At 47.0% G+C, this 22,613-nt stretch overlaps 1 protein-coding gene across 2 annotated transcripts; it reads left to right on the top strand.

Moving 5' to 3' along the window:
- The first annotated feature begins 1,227 nt into the window (after positions 1-1,227).
- Positions 1,228-22,013, top strand: Smarcb1 (SWI/SNF related, matrix associated, actin dependent regulator of chromatin, subfamily b, member 1). 2 transcript variants are annotated; one of them, XM_051186928.1, is made up of 9 exons: positions 1,228-1,401; positions 4,854-4,965; positions 6,562-6,691; positions 11,159-11,296; positions 12,298-12,425; positions 14,273-14,439; positions 15,831-16,021; positions 21,282-21,413; positions 21,700-22,013. In XM_051186928.1, exons 1-9 carry the CDS (start codon positions 1,309-1,311, stop codon positions 21,737-21,739), a joined length of 1,131 nt encoding a protein of 376 aa, XP_051042885.1. In that variant the 5' UTR covers positions 1,228-1,308; the 3' UTR covers positions 21,740-22,013. The 2 variants fall into 2 exon arrangements, with proteins under 2 accessions (XP_051042885.1, XP_051042884.1); XM_051186927.1 differs by having other exon boundaries at positions 4,854-4,992.
- The last annotated feature ends 600 nt before the right edge of the window (positions 22,014-22,613 follow it).

The raw sequence follows: 22,613 nt of genomic DNA, 5'->3' as shown, positions 1-22,613 counted from the left end.
CCCCTTCCCGTTATCTCTTCTCCAGCCCCATAGTCCCTTTGCTCATTTACACAATGCCACTTTTAGTTTTATGTTCTATGTAACACACAATTTATGTATCCATAAAAAAAAAAATCTGGAAACCACAAATGAGAGAAAACATTTATCTTTCCAAGACTGGCTTAATTTTTTTAATATTATCTCCAGTTGCATCCGTTTTTCTGCAAGCAATATAATTTCGTTTCTGTGACTAAAAAAAAAAAAATCCGTCATGTACACAACACATTTTATTTTCCTTCTTTTTCTGTTTGTCTGTTTGTTTTCTGAGACAAGAGTTTCTCTAAGTAGGCATGGCTGTCCTGGAACTCACTATGTAGACCAGGCTGGCCTCTAACTCACAGAGATCCACCTGCCTCTGCCTCCCGAGTGCTGGAACTAAAGGCCTGCGCCACAAAACCTGGCCTATACCACATTTTCTTTATCCATTCTTCTACTGCTGAAAAGCTACCTAGGTTGGGTTACGATAAACATTACTCAAAACATTTTTGAGTCGCTGCTTTGTTCAATAGATGGTGGACTGCGTGGACATCTTCCAGTGGCACTGTCTTTTCTCAGGGCTGTGAAGGCCCAAGGGGCAGAGGCACAGAGCAGGGCTGGGCTTCAGGCACCAAGCTTGCACAGAACTAAGGGGAGAATGCAAGCGGTCCTTCCTGTCCACTTGGCACAACACCTGATATTTTGAATAGTTCCAACCTCCATCCAGCACTGTTACTCTTCCCCTCCACCTGCAGCGGACACAGCTGTTCCTAGAGCACTTTCGGGTGGAGAACCTGAGATGCCAGCCTGGGGTTGCCATGGCCAGACTCCCCCATTCTCTCCGCTTATCGTCTCATTTTTTTTTTTTTTTTTTCCGTCAGCCCTGGCTGTACGAGTAGGAAAGTCACCGCCCAGTCGGGGCCTCGGTAGCTATTTATGTCGCTGAGGAGTCTTTCCTCCATACCGGACTAGTGAGGTAGCCCCGGGAGCGAAAAGCGCTCGGGTTCCTTTAAGGGCCCGCGAGAACGCGCTCAGCCTTGTGTTGCGCAGGCGGCGGCGCGCACGTTAGCGTCGAAAACCCCCCTCCGCGCTTGCGCACGGAGGGCGGCCTGCTCGTCGTTTTCGGCGGCCGCTGAGGAGCCCAGTAGTGGCACGCCCGCCCGCCCGCTTGGCTTTCCCTGCCCGCCCTTCACCTCCCGGCCTCCGTTCCCTTCAGTACAACGCACCTCGGCCCCGCCCCAGCCCACCGGATTCTTCCCAGCTCGACCCCGGCTGCCGGTTTCCCCCGCCGCCATGATGATGATGGCGTTGAGCAAGACCTTCGGGCAGAAGCCCGTCAAGTTCCAGCTGGAGGACGACGGCGAGTTCTACATGATCGGCTCCGAGGTAGCCCGCGGCGCGTTCTCGGCTTCCCGGCAGGGAAGCGGCTTGCCGGCTCGAGCCCGGAGCGGGCCTGTGATCCCCGAGTGCGCGCCTCCATTCATCCCAGAGGCGGGCGCGTGCTCGCGTTTGGGGCGTGGCCTGTTGGGCGTGGCCGGGTCCTTAGCCTCCTGGACCCTCTGGGTTTGCTTTACCCACTTGTTCAAACCTTAAGCTCATCTGCCCAAGCTTAGGGTTACACTGCAGACAGATACAAAAAGGACATTAGGGAAGCCCCTGGGCGCTTGGAGGTGGAGGTGCGGTACTGCTCTTGAACCCTTTGGTGCTCTCGTGTACCCCACTGCCGTGGTCTTGAAATCTCTAGTTGCACGAGGCTTAGGAAGGCCTCTCCCCCCCCCCCCCCGCTTTGTCTCTTGCCTCAGAGGTGGGCCACAGAAGCATTATGGTCTTCATTATCTAAGAAGGATGTTTGCTTTTGGGTGGATGAGACCCCGAGACCAGAAGCACCAAAACTTTGGATATCTGTGAGCCGATTTTGACTTTATAGGGAATACAAATCCATAACTAGAAGAGAGCCTCTGTTGAATCAGATGGACAAGTTTTCTTAGGAAAACCTAAGATGTTTTTGTTGTTGTTTTTGTTTGTTTTTTACAAATTGTCTCAAACTAGCTTTCCTTCCAAGGTCAACCACCAACTAGTGTATGGTTGTCTATGACAAGGTCTCTCTATGTAACCCTGGCTAGCCAGCCTTGAACTCAGAAAAATCCACCTGGCCTCTGACTCCCAAGTTCTGGGATCAATAATGGCATGTGCACCACACCCTGCTTATGTCCCTCTTTTTCAAAAGAAGAAAGAAAAGATATGGGTAGCCAGGCATTGGGGTGCACCCTTAAGCACTCAGGAGGTAGAGGGTGAGTTTGAGTCCAGCCTGACCTACATAGTGAGACCGTCTCAAAAGAAAAAAAACAAAAAGATGGTGGGCATAAAATTCAGATGTATGGATGTCTGTCAGTAAGGAGGTAAGTGCTCCCCATACAGGAGAACTAAAGCTGATTCAGATGCCAGCAATTAGCTCCTGACCGCCATGTTCTGTGTTTTAGACTCCATTTCATTAGTGTGTGGTTGGTTTTTGGTTGCGTGCTAGGTTTTTATTTTGTTTTTTGACAGCTTAGTGCTGCATGATGAATAAAACCTCCCCGCAGACCGAGGCTTTCAGGACACCTCATGATTCTTGATGTAGCTGTATCAGGTAACAGGGCCAATGTAGTCAGAGCATTCTTGATGTAGCTGTATCAGGTAACAGGGCCAATGTAGTCAGAGGCATCAGGACTTAGGAGTTCCCATTGTCACTAAACAAAAGTGGGAACTGCCATGATGTGTTTGAACCATCACTTCAATGCTGCTATCCCACAGTGGCTGTGCTGGGAATGGTCCTTGTTGGCCAGTAGGCATCTGCTCAAAATGACAGGTATGTAAGGTTCAGCATTCCATACAGAACAACTTGTTGAAAGGAACGTATACCTGGTCTAACATATGAAAAGGTAAATCCGGCCTCAACTTAGAAGTGGGTGATGGTAGTTTTGAAAAGAAAATACTCATCTGGTGGAGCAATTGAAAGACATCTGGTCAGATGGGGAAAACACCGGGAGGCTAAGTGACAGCTTGCTTTTCCTCCTACCCTCTCCCTCTGCCTTCCCCAACTTCCCTCTTTTTTCTTGTGCTGGGAATTGAGCCTTGTGCTAAACACACGCTCATCCACTGAACTCTGGGCTGGCCTGGTTCCGTTTTCCTCATGTATATGAGATGCTTAAACTGGAGATGCATGGCTTTTTGAGGTCATTGTCATCATAGCATGTTTTAAGTTTTTGAAAGCTAAACCACCTGCTTTCAGCCTTGGCCCTCCCAGTTGAATGGGAATAATTACCCTGAGACCAAAATGGATCGGGTGTTTGCTCTTTGGGGCCTGGCTTTGGCTTTGAGGAGAACTTAGGTTCTTGGGGTACTAAATCCTATGACTCCTGTTGGCAGTATTGTCTAGATGATGGTCCTTGTCCCCTTCCTCTGAAAATGACGACAGTATTCTGACAGGTGGGCCAGACATGGCAGTACCAGCAGTGTCTCTCAAATCTGTGGAGCTCCTTTGGGAGGGTATCTACAGTGGTATGATTGTGTCACCATCGTTCTACCACGTGCCACTTGAGTCACAAAATTTGAAGAAATGAATACCCAAATCCAGAATCTTCTTTTGTATTCCAGAGGGGGCAAAGATTGACTTAGGAAAAGCCAAGCAGTCAGGCCCTAGCATGCTAAGCTCTGAAGGGACCTTAGGAAGGCTCTGTGGTACAGACACCCTACAGGACCCTCTCAGTAGCTGTGGAAGACAACATTGCTGACTTCTTTGTTAAAATGAATGAAAACTGTACTTTTACCTTGGATGGTAATGACCCACAAACTAAGTAGCAACAAGGAGTCTTTGTTGTGTGTGTATAGTCTGTTCAGCAGTTCTGGCTGTTGTAAATCTCTCCTGAAGAAAAATGGAGACACAACTTTCTCTTAATAAACTTACACTATGATAGGTAGAGAAGGTGAAAGAATAATGGAAGTGAGCCTCTCTAGAGCAGAATTCAGACTGGAGGGCCTGACGTGGTAATGCACACCTTTAATCCCAGCACTTGGGAAACAAAGGCAAGCCCATCCCAGTGAGTTCAAGGCCAGCCTGGTCTATATAGCCATTTCTATGCTAGCCAGCACCTTGCACTGTATCCTCTGGTTGTCCCCACAGTGTGACTCTGCAGACATCATTTCTGATAAGTCAGTGAATCCATGGATCTTCATAAAAATCACAGGACTAGATTTTCATGAAGGCTGTACTTAAGTGTTGCTACGAGCAAACTAAGCTATTACTCGGGGGAAGTAGTGATTTCTATGATAGTTCAGGAGTTACTAATATAGGGCTTTTTAGACTCAGAAAATTCTTTTGGTGTCTCTGGTTTGAGTTTTGTTACTAAACAAAGCAACACAGGCAGCAGGGCAAATTATCTTGCATCTGTCTAAAATTAAAGACATTTTGGTGTTTATTGCCTTGTAAAAATATCAAAGTCTGCTTCTTAAGATGAAAGGAGGTCACAGGAGTCTCAGATTTCAGAAAAGTGCCAAGAAATTTCTCGTCCTGATCAACATCACAAGCTCGTTACTGAGGGCTGGGATCCTCCCTAATAGACATGTGGTCAGGCCTTTTGGAACTTGGTTCTGATGTTAGGATACACAGATTCCAGCCAGATGTGCACTGCTGTTGAACCCTTGATGTCAGCAGAAAGCGTTTTATGGCTGCTGACAGGCTGGCGTCTGGAGGCTTTGTATCTCATGTACTTGATCCAGAAAGCCCTCTGTGCCAGAGCCTTTTGGCATAGTGATGGATGGTCTGACCCTCATAATGAGCCTTCTTGCTTTACTCATAGGTGGGGAACTACCTCCGTATGTTCCGAGGTTCTCTGTACAAGAGATACCCCTCGCTCTGGAGGCGACTAGCCACTGTGGAAGAGAGGAAGAAAATAGTTGCATCGTCACATGGTAAAAAAACAAAACCTAACACTAAGGGTGCGTCTTCACGAGGGTTTGTAAACCTGTTTCAAAACCACTGCTTATGTCATGAAGATAAAACGTTTTCACTCCAGTGTCTTCATTGCAGCCTGACCTTAGTTTGGTAGGGAGCACCCCAGGGGCAGGGCCACCCTGCCAGTGCATGCATGGTTCAGGTGAGAGTGGCTCAGGGAGCCTTTGATGCTCCACCGTTGTGTGTTCCTGGCTGGGCCAGTGGGTGTGTGAGGGGCCAGGGCCAGGGTGGTAGCAGGTGCCGTGAAGACACAATGGTTTCAAAACGTTTTAGGAATGCGTGATTTGCTACCATTTGCTGTGAGTGTGTCACCATAGTTGTCCTTGCAGCCCTAGTAGCAGATGGTGGCCCTAGCCCTCACTTTCCTCTGGGGCTTTCACTGCTTCCCTCCTAGAGCACATTCATCCCATAATACTTCATCTTGGCAACCAGTGTGCTAAGCTCATGTGCATGTGCCCATTGCGCGTGGCCTGCCCTGTGCCTGGACTTGCTAGGTGAGCCACCTGGCACTATTGAAACTAGTGAAAGCTCTGGGAATGGCAACTCTATGCAGAGTGAAGATGCTCTTCATACATTTTTGGGGCCTCTAGCAGGAACATTTGGGTATGGGTACAGCATGCCATTTGGCAGGTGGCAAAACTGCTTTCCACTTAGCAGAGGCACCCTGTAGAGAGCTGCCCTGGGCCTGGGTGCGTGTGTACCTGCATGCATGCGTGCTCACGAGCAGTCTGTAGTGTGTCTTGTCTGTAGGTGCTAACGTAGTTGTCTGTTGTGGTATATTGGGGGTTCTTTTAATGCAGGAGCCAGAGCTGCTTTTTATTCACTACTGAAAGAGATACCCACTATTACCTGAGACAGTTTCCTTTGTGTCCCCTCTGCCACAAGAGGAGTGCAGTCACTAGCATGGTGGCTGCCTAGCTTTGCCTACCCTTCCTTGAGTTCCCATGAAGTCCTAGTGATCTTTCTACATGTACCTTCCTTCCCTATAACCAAGTGAGTCCTCCAGCATGGCTAAGCAGCTGATGAGTAGCAGCGCTTGACAAAGATTCTCTAGAAGAGCTGGGGGTCACATGGTATGAAGTTGTCTTGTTTTCCAGACAGCACATCTGGCCTGACTCAGGGACGGTAACTTTTGCCTGGTGTAAAACAGTTCTTTCCAACTCTCTGGGCTCTTGTTTTAAAAGAAGAGGATTCATCTTTCATTCTGTCTCCCATCTTGCTTTGTGTTTTAGATTGTGGTGGTGTCAGACCTCTTCCCATTGGGGTGTTACTCCTAAGCTGCAGTTACCCCAAACATGTCTGCCCCTGAGCTAGTGCTCTTAAAAGGCAAATTAGTCCAAATCCATCCCACCAGAGGCTTTCTCCACTGGGATGTCTAGGTAAAGCCCCAGTGCGGATTACCCTTTTGGAAGAGGCTAGCACTCAGCAGTAGTGAGTTTGACACCTTGCTTTCTCCACCTCCTGCATGTGAAAACCTCATGTGCTGTAGCAAGTTGGTTGTCAGCTTGTTCACACCACTGCAGGATGACCACAGTGGGTCTCTCTGCTTACAGATCATGGGTACACCACCCTCGCCACCAGCGTGACGCTCCTGAAAGCCTCCGAGGTAGAAGAGATTCTGGATGGCAACGATGAGAAATACAAGGCTGTGTCCATCAGCACAGAGCCCCCCACCTATCTCAGGTATGCCTTCATAATCTTGGGTTGTTTCAGGGACATGGGCAGGGGTCTCATACTGAAGAGCGGGGTAAAGTGAAAGTTACTCATTCATTGTGTGTTTATAATTGCCTGACCTAGGTTTCTAAGTTTTTTCTGTATCTTTGACATTCTTTTTTTTTGGGTTTTTTTGTTTGTTTGTTTTTTCTTTTTTGAGATAGGGTTTCTCTTTAGCTTTGGAGCCTGTCCTGGAACTAGCTCTATAAACCAGGCTGGTCTCAAACTCACAGAGATCTGCCTGCCTCTGCCTTCTCTGAGTGCTGGGATTAAAGGTGTGTGCCACCAACGCCCAGCTTGAACACCTGATTTTTTATTTCATTTATTTATTTGACATTCTTAACAAACATAGGTCAAGTCTTGAGTTCTGGAATGTTCTGAATCTGAGACTTGTTTGACTCAGATAAACTTCCAAAAGAAACTATGGATTTGAGTACACACAGGTGGGACTTTGAAAGAATCTTTTCCTTTCTTTCTGAGACAGGTCTCATGTAGCCCAGCTGGTCTTAACACTTGCTGTGAGGCTAAGTATGGTGTTAAACTTAGAATCCTCCTGCCCTACCTCTTGGATGCTCTGATTACGAATACCATCATACCTGATTATAATAGTGCTGGGGCTGGTACCTAGGACTTTGTACATACAAGGCAGCAGTCTACCAACTGAGCCATAGCCCCCAGTTCCAAACAGGTCTTTGGTTTTTGTTTGTTTGTTTTTGACCAGGGTTTCTCTGTAGCCCAGGCTGTCATAGAATTCACTCTGTAGACGAGTCTGGCCTTGAACTCAGACCACCTGCCTGTCCCTCACAGATGCTAGGATTGAAGGTATGTACTACCACCACCCAGCCAGGAAAAAAAAATATTGTTTTTGAGACAAGGTTTCTCTATGTAGCCCTGGCTGTCCTGGAGCTCACTGTGTAGACCTGGTTGGCCTCAAACTCAGATTTCTGCCTGCCACTGCTGCTGGAGATACTTTTTAAAAATAACTTTTTAAAGGTGTATTATTGTAGGCACATGCATGTAGAGGTCAGGGGACAGCTTTGTAGAATCAGTTCCCTCCATGTTTACATGTGTTCAGATCATCACACTTGTAGAGCAAGTGCCTGTGCCCACTGGGCCATCTTCCCAGCCTAGAATATAACTTTTAGGAAAATAATGTGTCAACAAAAAAGCAAGTAATTAAATTTTTACTGTGTTGTATGTAGTGTCTCCACATCTAGACTTAAAAGCAAACTGAAAACTCTAATAGATTTGGTGAATGGATAGTTGTGATAGGGGTTGGACCCAGGGCTCCATGAGATGTGTCCACCACTGAGCTATATATACCCTAGACCACAGTTTACAAATAACTAGAGTATAGTCCATATCTAGAAATACAAGAGGTAAAAAAACATAGGAAGAATGTTTGTCTTCTTCTGTAATCTTGTTCTATTGGAGGTGGAGTGAAAAATGGAGCCCAGGGCCTCTTGGCTAAAATGTGTTATCGTTGAGTTATATCCTTAGTCACTCATGTCATTTTAAAAATTCAAAGCTTAAAAAGAAAAGCTAGTCAGTGTGACCACACCTGTAACCCCAGAACTCTCAAGTAAAAGCAGGAGGATCTTGATTTAAAGGCCTGCATAGGCTACCCTATCAAAAAACAAAAAAGTTTAATGTACAAAACCCAGAGAATAGTGGGGGAGGAAGGTATTGTTCAGAGTGATGTGCCTATTGAAAATTATTTCCATGAGGATGTTTCATCTTTGTTGCTAGATTGCTTTTCTGGTCCCCCTCAGCCCCAGAGAAGGTGGCATGCATCCAGGCTGGTGGGCGCTGTAGACGCATGCTCAGCAGATTTTTGTTCTCCCCAAGGGATGTGGTAAGAACATAAGGATAACTAGGCCTTCCCAGGAAGTAACAGAAGGAAATTATGTACATCTGGATGACACTTTTATGTTTGCACATGTCAGCTGGGAACCCTTTATACAGTGGTAAACAATTTCTTGATAGTGTCATATGAGGACCAGCTGAGGGATTAGATTCCTGTTGCCTTGGAAGCCAAAACAACAGGGATAGGGGTGTCCAAAGTTAGAAGTAAACAGCTATACTGTTCAGTCAGCCTGACATTGGGCCTGTCAATCCACCTTTCCTGCCACTGGATAGTTTGTCCCCTCTTAGAATTCTTGAGAAATTTTTGTAATGGAAGAAAGATTGGAGATAGAGCAGGATTTGAGGGTCAAGGGGTGGGTGGGGTCAGCACAGAAGAAGTCAATAATAAAGGTCTGGAGTTTCCAGATACAAGCCCAACTACCCTGGAATTGTCTGGAAGGTGCAAAGAATGCCAGTCCTCTCCAGAGATGGACACTCACTTAATCTGAGTGGGGCTTAGGAATTTGCTACTTAAAATTTCACATACTCATGAACCATTTGTCCACATAGACCAAGTTGGAAACTGGTCTTGCTGCCCCAGCTGTTAAGCCCTGTGCAAATTAGTCCCCAGTTGTTGGGCTATGGTCCAGGTCTCAAAGGTGAAAGCAGACCTTAAGGTCAGAGCCAGGCCTACAGTGTTGCAGACTTGGTAAGGTCCTGGCCAAACTGCTTCATTCCCTGCCCCTACTACCCTTGCCCAGCATCTGGTCCCAGACTTTAGCTTTTTTTCTTCAGAATAAAGGTTATAGTTAAAGGCTCTGCCCCAAAGACAAAGTCCTGACCTGTCTTAGAACGTGCTGTTGGCCTCACTTTGAACGCTAGTAGACAGTTGCTGCAGGAGCTGTGAGTGCCGTGTGGTGGGGTATAAAGGTATGTGTTCTGTCATTGGTGCTGCTGTGGTAAAATACCCTGACAAAAGGCAACTTAGAGGAAGGACTTCTAGTTTTAGGTTATAGTTCACCATTGAGAGACAGCCGGGCAGGAACTCAGACAGCTAATCACCTCACATCCATAGTCAAGAACGAAGAGAAACATGTACCCATGCTGCCTGCTTCCATCAATAGCTTGGTTTTTATTCTTGTATTTATTTGTTTATGTATTTATTTTTTGAGGCAGGATTTCACTCTGTAGCCCTGGTTTGCCTGGAACTCACAGATTAAAGGTGTGTGCCACTACACCCAGGTCAGCTAGCTTCTCCATTCTTAATACAGTTCAGGATGCCAAGCCCAGGGAATGCTGCTGCCCACAGTGGGCTGGGTCGTCCCATAGCAACTAACAGACAAGAGCATTCCCCACAAAATGACCACAGGCTAGCCTAGATCTGGGTTCCTCATGGAAATTCTCCTCACCTGTGATTCTGGGCTGTGACAAATAGAAAGTTAAAGCTAACTAGCCCAGTGGGCAGCACACAGGGGCTCTTGTCTGCTAGTCAGGGTCTGGCTAGGGAAGACAAACCAGCAAAGCACTGGGGTTCTCCCCGGGGTTCTCCTTTGTCTAACTCAGCAGGGGCTATTCAGTATGAAATAGCTTTGGGACTTTTCCCAAAAGTAAGAATAACCTGGAATTTGGGGAAAAAAAGTTTTCATGTTGCACGGGTTATTTATCTCCAGTGTTATTTCCTAGAATATATGTATCAATCAATTTTCCTCGCTTCTATAGTTCTGTAAGCTTAGTGTCTAGAAGACAGTGCATTTTGGAATGGCCATCACATCTAAAATCACAACCAGCCAGGTCTGTAGTCCCAGCTTCTCAGAAGGCTTAATTCAAAGCCAGGGAGTCAGGAGCCCTTAACTAAGCCTGCTTACATCTTACTCTTGCTGCTCTTGCTGCCCCCAGCTTTGTCTGACAGCATCACCACATTTTGAGTGAGGGTGGAGCAGGGAGGGAATTAGAGTAGCAGTTTGGCCCAATCGTATCAAGTCTCTTTTCTGCAGATCTTTGCCCACTGAGCCCTGACTCAGCATCTAACTCCTCTTTCCAGGACATTCTGGGAAGTCTGTGTCTTATTCTTCTTCCCCTAATTAGATAATGTGCTTTTGTACAAGCCATTTCTAGTTTATAGTGCAGTACATCATGACATGGTTAAGACCAGCTTGTACCTGGCTGTATCACTCCCTTTCTCCCTTCCTCCCTCCCTCCCTTCCTTCTTTCCTTCCTTCCTTCTTTTGTCTGTCTGTCCATCTGTCATCTGTCCGTCTGTCTTTTGAGACTGTGTCTTACTGTGTAACTCTGTCACAGAGATCCATCTGCCTCCTGAGCTATGGGATTAAAAACGTGCCACCACCATGCCCTTCTGTATCTAATACTTTTGTGCCCTTCTTCTCACACAGATGCCTCTAGGTGCCAGGAGGAGTCCCACAGTGTAAGAAATGTCCACATGTCCTCCACAGGAGCTTGGAACCTGCCCAGGTCACAGTAGTGCCCACTGAGCATGAGTAGAGTCTGAGTGAGCAAACATGACTCCTGCTCTCTCTCTCTCTCTCTCTCTCTCTCTCTCTCTCTCTCTCTCTCTCTCTCTCTGTGTGTCTCCAGGGAACAGAAGGCCAAGAGAAACAGTCAGTGGGTACCCACCTTGCCCAACAGCTCCCATCATCTGGATGCTGTGCCATGTTCTACCACCATCAACAGGAACCGCATGGGTCGGGACAAGAAGAGAACCTTCCCCTTGTGGTGAGTAGGCGCTGCTATGCTTAGCCTCTGTACAGACTCCCCCTTCTTCCTCCAGCGCTCTGTAGTCTCCTGCCAGAGAGGCACTGTTCAGTGACCCTGTGTTTCACAACTGCTACCCTGACACTGCCTCGGATGCTGTTCTCTTCCAGGATGTCATTCTTGGCCTTCCCCATCCTCCCTGGCTCCCTGCTCTGTTCTCTCACCCCCTTCCCTAATCTCTCAGTGTAATTCTTGGGGACACAGTCCCTAGGTCTTTCCCTGCTATATGATTCATCTGATGCCCGCAGTCAATCTGGGGGTTTAGGTAATAGCCATGTGGCTCCCACTCTGTCAGTTCTCTGTGGCTGCTGAAACGAAGCACTGTAGTGACAGATTTAGTTTTTCCTAGTTCTAAAATTCAGAGTCTGGAAGAGGTTCACAGGCCAAAACCAAGGTATGGGCAGGGCATTGCTCCCTTCAGAGGTTCGTTAAGCTTTGACCTATAGCCTTAGTGTTTTCCCACCCCTCTCCTGAAATGTTTGCTGAGCCTTAAGGGGAAGGGGGTAGTTTTTGTTTTGAGACAGGATCTCACTCTGTATCCCACAATGACCTCAGACTGCTGGCAATTCTCCTGTCTCAGCTTCCCAAGTGCTGGGATTACAGGCATGAGCTACTAGACCTTGCTAGCATGTCTAGGGTTTCTTTCTTGGGCAGAACTTCCTGGCTCTTCTTGATGCATTCATGAAGCACACTGCCCCACCCTGTTACAGAACTTAACCCTAGACATGTTTGAGCTTGTCGTTTTTTGCCCCTCTGCACTCCCATTAGACTGGGACCCCTGATAACATCTTCTGTGCTGTCTCAGCGTTAGATGACAAATGTCTACATGAAATGGCCTTTCCCTTCCAACCATATTTACAGTAACCCACAGTGCAAAGGTAAGCTAGAAACTTGGTCCCTGGAGACCTAGACATAGGAAACCCTGGAGCCCTGACTGACAGCTGCTGTGGTGTCACTTTCAGCTTTGATGACCATGATCCAGCTGTGATCCATGAGAATGCTTCCCAGCCTGAGGTGCTGGTACCCATCCGGTTGGACATGGAGATTGATGGGCAGAAGCTGCGGGATGCCTTTACCTGGAACATGAATGGTATGTGGATGGGTCAGCTTTGCCTGGGCTTTATATGAAAATGGCCCACTTTCCAAGCATCTGCCTGTCAGGCAGATTCTCTATTTGACATTTGAAGCCTTATGGCATGGTTCTTAAGTCTAGAAACATGGTTCTTGTTTGGCCAATGGCGCTATTCCTTGTGGACTAGGCATGTATCTTAGTTGTTTCTCTTTTGCTATATAACAGGATACCCAATACCTGGGCAATTTATAAATAAATATAAGCGATTCCCTCTGATATGTGTCTGAAAGCCAGAAAGTTGAAGGTTCAGCTGCTAAGTATGGTTTTCTTCTGTTGAGGCCTCACACTGCTTCAACTCATGGCAAAAAGTAGAAATGAAGTTACTTAGAGAAAAACGAGGACACACTGACAGTCTGCCTATGTAGCAGTGAAACCAACGTAACAAGAAGGGGTACTCACTCATTAGCGAAGGCTGGGCTTACCTGCACTATCGTAAGCTCCCAGCTGCCAAAAACTAAGCACTGCCTTGTGCTTCCAGCTGTTGATAACTAAATAAGCAAGCAAACAAACAAATAAAATGTGTGGTTGTGCATGGCTTTAATGGCTGGCTTGATCTGGTCAGCAACATAGAATGTGGATGGAATAAAATAACAGCATAGAACAAAACAGGCAGAGGGAGGGAAAAGGGATCAACAACACTTAGGGTGTTTGAACAAGCCATGGAGAAACATTATTTTATATTTGAGGTGGGAACCTGTGTTCATAATTCCAGCACTGGGAGGCAGAGGCAGGCAAGTCTGTGTGATTTCAAGGCATCTTGGTCTACAGAGTGAGTTTCAAGACAGCCAGGGCTACAGAGAAATCCTGTGTCAAAAAAAATAAACAAAAAAAGGGTGCATTTCTAAAATCAGGGCCCATGAGATCACTGTGGGGCGGGGCTATGAAAAGAGGCACAAAGAGATCTGAAAGTGGGAGACCTGAGATGCTGGGCCAGCCTCAGGCCCATCACAGTTTGCTGGTGACGCCCCCTTTGGCTTCTGAGAACCTAGGCACACTTCACCCACAGGCCTCTAAAAATTCCATAGTCCAGCTAACATGTCGTGATCTAAAATCAGGCACTGTGTCATGTCCCTGTAATCCTAGGACTTGGGAAGGTAAAAGGATTGCACAGTCAGTCTAGGCTGCTTTTGTGAGCCTCTAACAAATAAAACATAAACAAAAACGATGACGGTAATATGGAATTTCAGGTTAGCTCTAGAGTAGTAGTTCTCAACTTGTAGGGCACTGTTTCTAATGTCACAAGGCCACATATGTGCTCTTGTGCCTCTACCCTCACCCCTTATTGATTTTTAACAAAAAGATGCAAATTCAGTTGATTGGAGCAATTGAATACCCAAAGATAATAAACTTTGACCTAATCTCACACCTAATATTAAACTCTAGAATCTGGAATATAAAACACAAAACCATGAAACTTGATGGGGAAAGTGTAAGAGAAAATCTTGAGTGTTTGGGGACAGACAAAGAATCTCAAGGCACCAGCAGCACAGTCCAGAGCAGGAAACACTAAAACTTGGCTCTGCAAAAGACCCTGTCTGAGGGGTAAAAAGACAGCCAGGTGTGGAGGTGCCATAAAGAGCTACATAAGGAGACCCTATCTCAAAAAGAAAAAGATAGCAGGGAATAGAAATGTGACCAAGGTACTTGACATATTTGTATGAAATTGGGAAAGAACAAGTTGTAAAAACTTTTAAAAAGTAAACATACAAAGGAGAAAGGGGAACAAGGGAGAAGCCAGGACAGGTGTGGGCACCATGAGATGAGGCACTAAAAATAGCTTGGATATTTTCATTTTCTGATTTCAGAGAAGCTAATGACCCCTGAGATGTTTTCAGAGATCCTCTGTGATGACCTGGATTTGAACCCGCTGACTTTTGTACCAGCTATCGCCTCTGCCATTAGACAGCAGATTGAGTCTTACCCCACAGACAGCATCCTGGAGGACCAATCTGACCAGCGCGTCATCATCAAGGTTGGTACAAGAGGACTCAGCCCTTGGTGGAAGTCCATCAGGGTTTCTTGCTTGGGATGCAGTTTCTGGGAGGGTGTCCTTCAGGGACAACCTGACTGTCCTCAGGAAGGGGAGCTGACTTTTCAGAGGAAAGTGTCACATTGTGGGTAGGGCAGCCAGTGCTTTGAGCCAATCCCAGAGTTAGAAGGTGAAAGTGGCTGGTGGCTGAGGATGTATGAAAGCCCATAGTTGAGATGTGCAGTATCAGTGTGATATTCTTAGGTGCTGGACCAGAAATATTTTATGATCCAACACCTGCTAGTATTCCTGCTTCCAGCTCTTCAGGGTTTCTACTCATAAGTTAAAAGCCCACATCACTTGGCTACCCTTTCATTTGGAGGACCTACCAAACTTGCACAACAGTTGTATTCCCTCTAACAATTCACAAAGGTTCCAGTATTTCCCTATAGTCACCAAAAGCTGTTTTTATCAGCCTCCCTCCCTCCCTGCCTACCTCCCTTCTCTGCTTCATCTCTTGTTTACTTACTTCCTTGTTTGATAATAGTCATCCTAATGGGTATAAAGTAATCTTACTGTGTTGGATTTTTAGAAAAATATATTTTGTTTTATTACTTTGGGGGGGGGGAGCAGGGCAGTTCAACACAAGAGTTTGTGTGTATATCCCTGGCTGTTCTGAAACTAGTTCTGTGTTCCAGGCTGGCCTCAAATCACAGAAGTTTACCTGCCTCTGCCTCCTGAGTGCTGGGATTAAAGGTGTGCACCACCACTGCCCAGTGTTTTTAGCTTTATTATTAGTGTATATGCTGTGATGCATGTGTCTCGCTGTGTTGAATTTTTTTTAACTATTTACTAGTATGTGTGTGTCACGATAAATGGAGGGCAGAGGACTACTTTGTGGAGTTGGATTTTGAAAATAGACATATCTTTCTAAGGGGCAAGGAAGTAGATAGGGCAAGTGTACCTGTTGGCTGCTTGGCAAGATGACTGTAAAGCAGTGACATTAGGGTAGAGACAGTGGCTTAAAACAGACTCAGGAACAGTCTGAAGAGTGGCATGCAAGCTGAGTCCTAAATAGTCAGCATAGCTACATAAAAATTGATTACCACAGGACACAGAAGACACTTGGTCAGCATGAGATAGAGGGGGATGAGAAGAGAGGCTAAGATCAGATCAGGTGCCCAGAACCTCAGTGTCTAGTGACAAGCTAGGAGGTGTGTGAGGGCAATCCTATTTTGTAAACAAGGGACTAGACGACAAGGGCTAGCCTTGGTTTTTAGCTCCTGAGTCATGAGCAGAATTCATTCTGATCTGGCAGTTGAGAATGGCTCGTCCCCACTTCCTCACAGCATTCCTGGGCTGCCCTCACCTGTATTTATTGGTTCTTGCCACAGCTGAACATCCATGTGGGAAACATCTCCCTGGTGGACCAGTTTGAATGGGACATGTCAGAGAAGGAGAACTCCCCAGAGAAATTTGCCCTGAAGCTGTGTTCGGAGCTGGGTTTGGGTGGGGAGTTTGTTACCACCATTGCATACAGCATCCGGGGACAACTGAGCTGGCACCAGAAGACCTACGCCTTCAGGTAGGATCCATGGTCATCTTACCCTCTGGTCTCACATTTTTATCCACTTTCTTGCCTATGTTGGAAAAAGACTTCACTGAATTGGAATGCTTACCAAAAGCATGAACAAAGGGCTTTTTACAAAGATGTACAGTTCAGGTAGTTTGTTAGTGGGTTTTGGACTCAGCTAGGTTTACCAGATGTGCCAAGAATCAGCTTCCTTGGGGCTTTCTGTCCATATAAGCAAGAGAAAAGGGGCTGGAGAGAAGTAGCTTCTGTTTCATAGGAATCCAACACTCTCTGAGCACCAGGAATGTAAGGGGTATGCAGACATGCATTTAGGCAATACATCCACGCACATAAAAATAACAAAAATGTTTTGAGGGAAAAGGAATAAGGCCTGTCCAAAAGGGTATGAGCCCCCTCAGCCCAACCCTTGATGTGCTTAGTAGGCACATGAGTTGCTTGTTGGGATCTGCCTGGATCCCTGGAATACGTCCTAAGCACTTGTTTTTGGAATCAGAAAGTGCTACTTTATCTTCCCAGCCAAGCAGGCCTGTTGATCTCTCAACACTTGTCCTATGTGTTGTACCATCTGTTCAGCTGGGGTGCTACCCATACTGCAAGACCTGACAGTGACATTCAGGCTACATGAGAATCAGAGTCTAAAGTGCAGAGGCCTGGGGCAGCCAGAACCCCTGATGCTCCCTGCTTTCTCAGCACTGTGGTGCCTCCCCCATGGATGTGTGGAAGTAGGGATTTCTCAACCACTTACACAAGGAAAGGGTTGTTGTCCCTGCCATCCTTGTAGGTCCTCCTTGCTAAAAGGAGCCCTGATCTGATTTCTGCCATGCACAGAATATGACAGGCACTGAGTTCCATGACCTCTTAATGGAGTTTTAAGTTCTAAGCCTCTCTCACTTCATGTTGGAAGCACACTAAGTTTCTTCTAGCCAGTCTGCCATTCTCTGCATGTCCATGTCCCATACCCTTCCAAACCTACCCCATAGTCCCTGGCCTTTGGTTGTGTACACAGAGTAGCAGAGAAAGCTGCTGGTCACAGGGCATGTGTAAGCAAGACCACAATGCCTGTGCATTGGAAGGCCTGATAAAGGCCAGGCAGTGATGCTGGGTGCATGCTTTCAATCCCAGCAGAGGCAGAGGCAGGTGGATCTCTGAGTTTGAGGCCAATCTGGCCTACAAGTGAGTTCCAGGACAGCCAGGGCAGTTAGACAGAAAAACCCTGTCTTGAAAAGCCAGGGGTGGTGGGTGGGTGGGGGGTGGGGTGGGATGGAGTCCTGATAAAGGCCAGGGCAGGAACAAGAAGCATGGGGGGGGGGGGAGGTTGACAAACTGGTAAGGGGCTCCATCAGTCTCCTGAGTACAAAACTGAAATACAGCAACACAGACATCTCATACCAGAATGAAGACAAAAGGGTTATGACAAGGACTGTAGGGATAGTTCGGTGCTCTTACAGAGGACCCAGGATGATTGCCAGCTCCCATTTGGTGGCTCACAATCATCTCTAACTTGTTTCAGAGGATCTGGTGCCCTCTTCTGGTCTCCGTGTGCACCTGGTACACATACCTATATGGAGGCAAAGTACTTACACATAAAGTTATAATAAAGCAGATTTTAAAAAATTTTTTTTTAAAAGAAGAGCTGTGACAAATATGGTGAAATGGGTTTGATGAGGAATAGAGAGCTAGGTTAGGCAGCAGGGAGTTTGCTGCTCTTAGAATTGCCTACAGCAAAATTACTAATAACTTCCTCCTGAGCCAGTCCCTGTGCTCCAAAGCCAGGGACCAGCAAATAACATCCTGTCTGGCATAGGAGAAAGACAAGTGTGTTATGTGTGGCTGCCAGTGTGCTTTGACTCTAAGTGGGGATGGGCATAGATCCCAAGGTGAAGCTGTTGGGGCAGGAAGGGCAAAGGAGATGTTTGAATGCCCTCTCCAAGCTCTTTGTAGAGCTCAGGTCATTAGTGTCTGACCCATAAGGCTGCTTATACCCACAGCCCTGCCAGGATCATGTGCTGGGCAGAGAGGTAAAGGTATACTTGGTCAGAGGGCTTGGCAGCTGAGCCTAAAAGAGGGACAGACTTATGACGACTAACTTAGAATAATGTGTTCAGGGGTCATTGATGTTAAAACATTATCAGAACTCCAGTCTTATAGCTGAATAATATTCCATTGGTTAAATATATACATCTGACTAATCCATTCTGTTGTGGGTTGCTTCTACTTTTTGGCTATAGTAAATAATACTAAGGGCATTTGTATTGTTTGTGTTTAAACACTCGTCAGTTCTCTTGGCTCTATCTAGTAATAGTATTTCTGGATTATATGGTAACTGGTTAACTTTTGTTTTATGGAGACAGGATCTTGGCTTTGTAGCTTAGGCTAGCCTCGAATATATAGTTCATGGCAATCGTCCTGACCCAGCCTCCTATAAGCCTGTATTATATGATGAGCTGTCACACTTGGCATTTGAGGAACTGCTAAGCTGTTTTTCCGGTGGCTGCAGCATCCTTCAGAACCCATCAGAGCTGTGGGTCTGAGCTCTGCACCCAAGCCAGGGCTTATCTTGCTGTTCTGATTAGCTTTTCTGGTGAGTGACAAGTGATTATAGGCTGGAGTTGTGTTTCCTAGTGAGTATCTTTTTGGTGATTATTGGCTCTGTGTTTGTGAGGTCATTCACCTCACCCCAGCCTCGGGTGTACATGTGTGGCGGTCAGACAAATTTAGGAGTCTGTTCTTTCCACTTGTGGGAGCTTGGGACCTCACACTGAGCCCTCTCACTGGCCTGTATTTTTAACTGGTTTTTCTTGATTTGAAAGAATTCTCCATATAATCTGGATACACATTGTTTAGTATGTAAGATTTATAAATATTTTTTTTTCTGTTAGTATCCTTTGCAGCACTAAGTTGTTATTTTGATGAAATAACAGTCCAGTTCATCTGGTTGTTTTACTTAGTCGATAACACACATGTATGCAAACATATACTTAGGTGTTTGTATCACATGTCAGGAAGCATTGGCTAATGCAGAGATATATTGTATCAGCAGCTTGCCTGCAGATTGCCCTTTCCTAAGGGGCATGGCAGCTGAGGCTTGCAGACATTAGGGTGAGTGTTGAATTTGGTCTCCTCTCCTCCAGTTAAGCAGCCTTAGGCAGGTCATTTCTTTCTTATGTCTTCATTCTCTTCTTTATAGAGGGAGAATGGTAACTAATTCTTAGCTTGCCTGTACGTCACAGAAAACCAGGGCTGGCATGGTGGTGCACACCTTTAATTGCAGCATTTGAGAGGCAGAGGCATGTAGATCTCTGAATTTGAGGTCAACCTAGTCTACATAATGAGTTCTAGGACAGCCAGGACTACACATAGAAAATTCTGTCTTAAAAAACAACAATAAAGGGCTGGAGAGATGGCTCAGAGGTTAAGAGCACAGGCTGCTCTTCCAGAGGTCCTGAATTCAATTCCCAGCAACCACATGGTGGCTCACAACCATCTATAATGAGATACGGTGCCCTCTTCTGGTGTGAGGGTATACATGTAGGCAAAACAGTATATATAATAAATAAATCTTAAAAAAAAAACCTTACATCAAAAATAAACTCAAATATGCCCCATTAGCATCAGTCTTTCCTCTCACTGTTGTCTTCTAACACCCTTACACAGTGATTTGTATGGTAGGAGAGTGTCCAGGATCCTTCCTGACCTCAAAGTTCATGAGTAGGAATTCCCTTGGAAGAATGGATGCTGGCTTACAGACTTGGGACTCAGGGCAGCATCTCTGCTTCCATGTCTCCACAAAGCTGAGGCAGCTAGTGTTGGCTCTGCACCCATCCTTCCATGGTCAGCCTTGGTAGTTCTATTTATGAACAAACCCATGGTATGAAATCTTCCCAGTGTCAAGGGGAGGTAAACAAAGGGGCCTGTTTGCCAGCTCAGAGAAAAACATGTTTGCTTCCTTCTGCCTGTGCTTGGCGCCTTTCAAGTCTGCCCTCCCAAGGGAGATGACCTGAAGATAGATGAAGGATGAGTCTGCCAGGGCTGTTCCTGGATTTCCAAATGAGGCTGCTGAGAAGAGGCTGGCTCTGGGACCACAGGGTTGGGGATGACTGGTCCCTGGCCTCTGAGTCACTAGCAGGAGTTTGGACTTCCAGGTTGTGTGGGGCCTGTGGGTATGGATATTGTCAGCTGAGGTTCAGTAGTATGTCAGACCTGTGTCAGCCAAGGAGCCACGGTATCCCTGGTCCTTGGAACCAGCTTCACCCATACTTTGGCCTTGATCCAGGCTCAAGGTCCCTGAAACCCTTGTGCCAAGAGTTGGCTCTAGCCCAGCCTTTCTGAGTTGGACTACGGTGAGCTGTCAGCTGTGAGGTTTGGCCTGTACTAACTTGGTGCAACTCTGCTGTCGAATCTGGTGTAGGGTCTTGCTTTTATGAAGGCCACATCCCTGAAGCCTGAAAGGCTGTGTAAGGACCTGTCTGGCTCTGAAGAGGCCTCTGCAATGAATGTTGGCTGCCTCCAGATAGTAAACTCTGCTCCTGTATTTTAGACAAAGACTGAAAAAGCCCATTTTCATCTGCCAAGTACCACCTGGCCTCTGCCTCCTCCTTTCTCAGAGCTGATAAGATACTGCAGGACAGCAGGTAGGCACACACTTGATTAGGACTGTAGGTAGAGTAGGGAGTTTGGCCTCAGGTGACAGAGAGGCTGCCTTGCTGGAAGGCCAGTGTGACAGTTGAGGGAGGAGAGGACCTGGTTAGAACCGTGATGTGAGGCTTCCTGCCAGGATAGGGTTAGCTGTATGTAATATATTGGATACCTCCTTAGCTTCCTCACCAACTTGGAAACCAAGGTGCAGAGTGGTACAGCCACCCCCCCCCCCCCCAGTACTTGTACCCTCATAGCCTTCATCCCATTTTGTTCCCACCATTGTGTCTGTTTGGCAAAAGGCTTGAACCTGAGATGCTATTCTTTCCAAAAAAAACTACCTCCATAGCCAGCAGATCCTTGGTTCTTATTGAGAATTGGTTCTGAAGGGAGGCTGTCCAGGCTGGAGGTAGTACTGTTCCTGCTGGACAGGTCCTGGCAAAAGTCATCCCCCAGCTGCCCCAGCATTGCTGCTGGGACAAGGAGGTGGGCCTTCCTGCTGTGCCCTGGCCATCTCCTAAGAGACAGCAGAGTAGAAACCAGTGGTTTCTGGGGGGCTTCTGAGCTGCCATTCTGTTAACTAGCTCTTGTTCCTCTCCTTGTTCCCTTCCCTCAGTGAGAACCCACTTCCCACAGTGGAGATTGCCATCCGAAATACCGGAGATGCTGACCAGTGGTGCCCCCTGCTGGAGACCCTGACCGATGCTGAGATGGAGAAGAAAATCCGGGATCAAGATCGGAACACAAGGTACACCACAGGCACCTACCTTCCCTAGCAGAGGCAGTTTCGGGGGGGGGGGGGGAGAATCAGGCCCCAAGGTACATTTCCTTGAAGAAAACAACATCCTTTAGCAGGTCTCAGGGTTTCTATAAACAGGACCTGTGCAGCAGACTCGCAAGGTCAAGAAAAGGCTAGAGACCATTCCTTCTAGATGGGCCCCACACCTAGCTACTCTAGGAAAGTAACATACCTAGGAGGGTAGCCACCCAGACCTGTGGCCGGCCCCAGCTGACCATCTGTTCTCCTATTCCAGGCGAATGAGGCGTCTTGCCAACACTGCCCCAGCCTGGTGATGAAGTCATCCATGCTCAACTTCCACGGAGCATCTCAAAAGACTGCCTTTCCTTCCTCTGGTAAAGAGAGGCAAAGGGACAGCTGGTGCCATCCTGAGGAATGGGGTAGGGCCTCCCAGGTGCCTTCCTTCAGCACACATTCCATTTGCTAAGCCCCAGCACCATCCCCAAAGTCTAGAGTCAGGAAGCAGCCTCATTTGGGTTGTGTTTTGTTTTTGTATAGGAGCCCCACACAGGGCTAGTAACACTTTTTAAATAAAAACTAGCAAGCTCAGTTTCTTTGGTATTGATAGCATAAAAATGTGAGCGGAGGTAGAACCTGTGTGGATGGGAGGGGTGTGTGGCCAAGGTTGATGTGCCAGTCCTTCCTTTCTCACCCTCAAATCCTCAAGTCAGCAAATGGTGACCACTGGGTCTCCACACCAGCCACGAGGACCCCAAAGCAGAGCCCAGTCATTGTTCCTTCTTGTGTCTTCCAGCTTCCCTGTGACCCTCTGTGCTCAGCAAGTCTTTGTAGAGGTTGACAGGAGTGTGTCAGAGCTTCCTTTGTTGGCCTTGGTCCTGCTGTATCCAGACAGGCTGTTGCCAGCTGGAGGGGACCTTGCTCTGGTATCCCTTTTAGAGGACTTGGTCACATGTGGGTAGCACCTGGACAGTGGCATCACTAGTACAGGAAGTCTTCTGTATCAAAGTTCTGCAACCCAAAAAAGGTTATCTAAGTTCATCTCCACTGTGGCCTGGGCCAGCTTCTCCATCCCCAGCCCAAAGTGAGGGATAGAGAAAGAATACACCAGCTGTGCACCATCCTTGTAAGTTGGCAGTATGTGGAGAAGAGGTACAGCCCTCTGCCCTCCCACCTCCACCCCCCCCCAAG

The sequence above is a fragment of the Phodopus roborovskii genome, unplaced genomic scaffold, assembly GCF_943737965.1.
Source record: "Phodopus roborovskii unplaced genomic scaffold, PHOROB, whole genome shotgun sequence".
Taxonomy (NCBI): Eukaryota; Metazoa; Chordata; class Mammalia; order Rodentia; family Cricetidae; genus Phodopus; species Phodopus roborovskii.
This window is presented reverse-complemented; position numbering and strand designations above follow the sequence as displayed.

Bases quoted from the DNA above. Each gene is read 5' to 3' on its own strand.
- Smarcb1 (XM_051186927.1), top strand. From the start codon at position 1,309: ATGATGATGATGGCGTTGAGCAAGACCTTCGGGCAGAAGCCCGTCAAG. The intron at 11,297-12,297 runs GTGAGTAGGCGC...TGTCACTTTCAG, and splicing joins AAGAGAACCTTCCCCTTGTG to CTTTGATGACCATGATCCAG. The intron at 16,022-21,281 runs GTAGGATCCATG...CCCTTCCCTCAG, and splicing joins CAGAAGACCTACGCCTTCAG to TGAGAACCCACTTCCCACAG.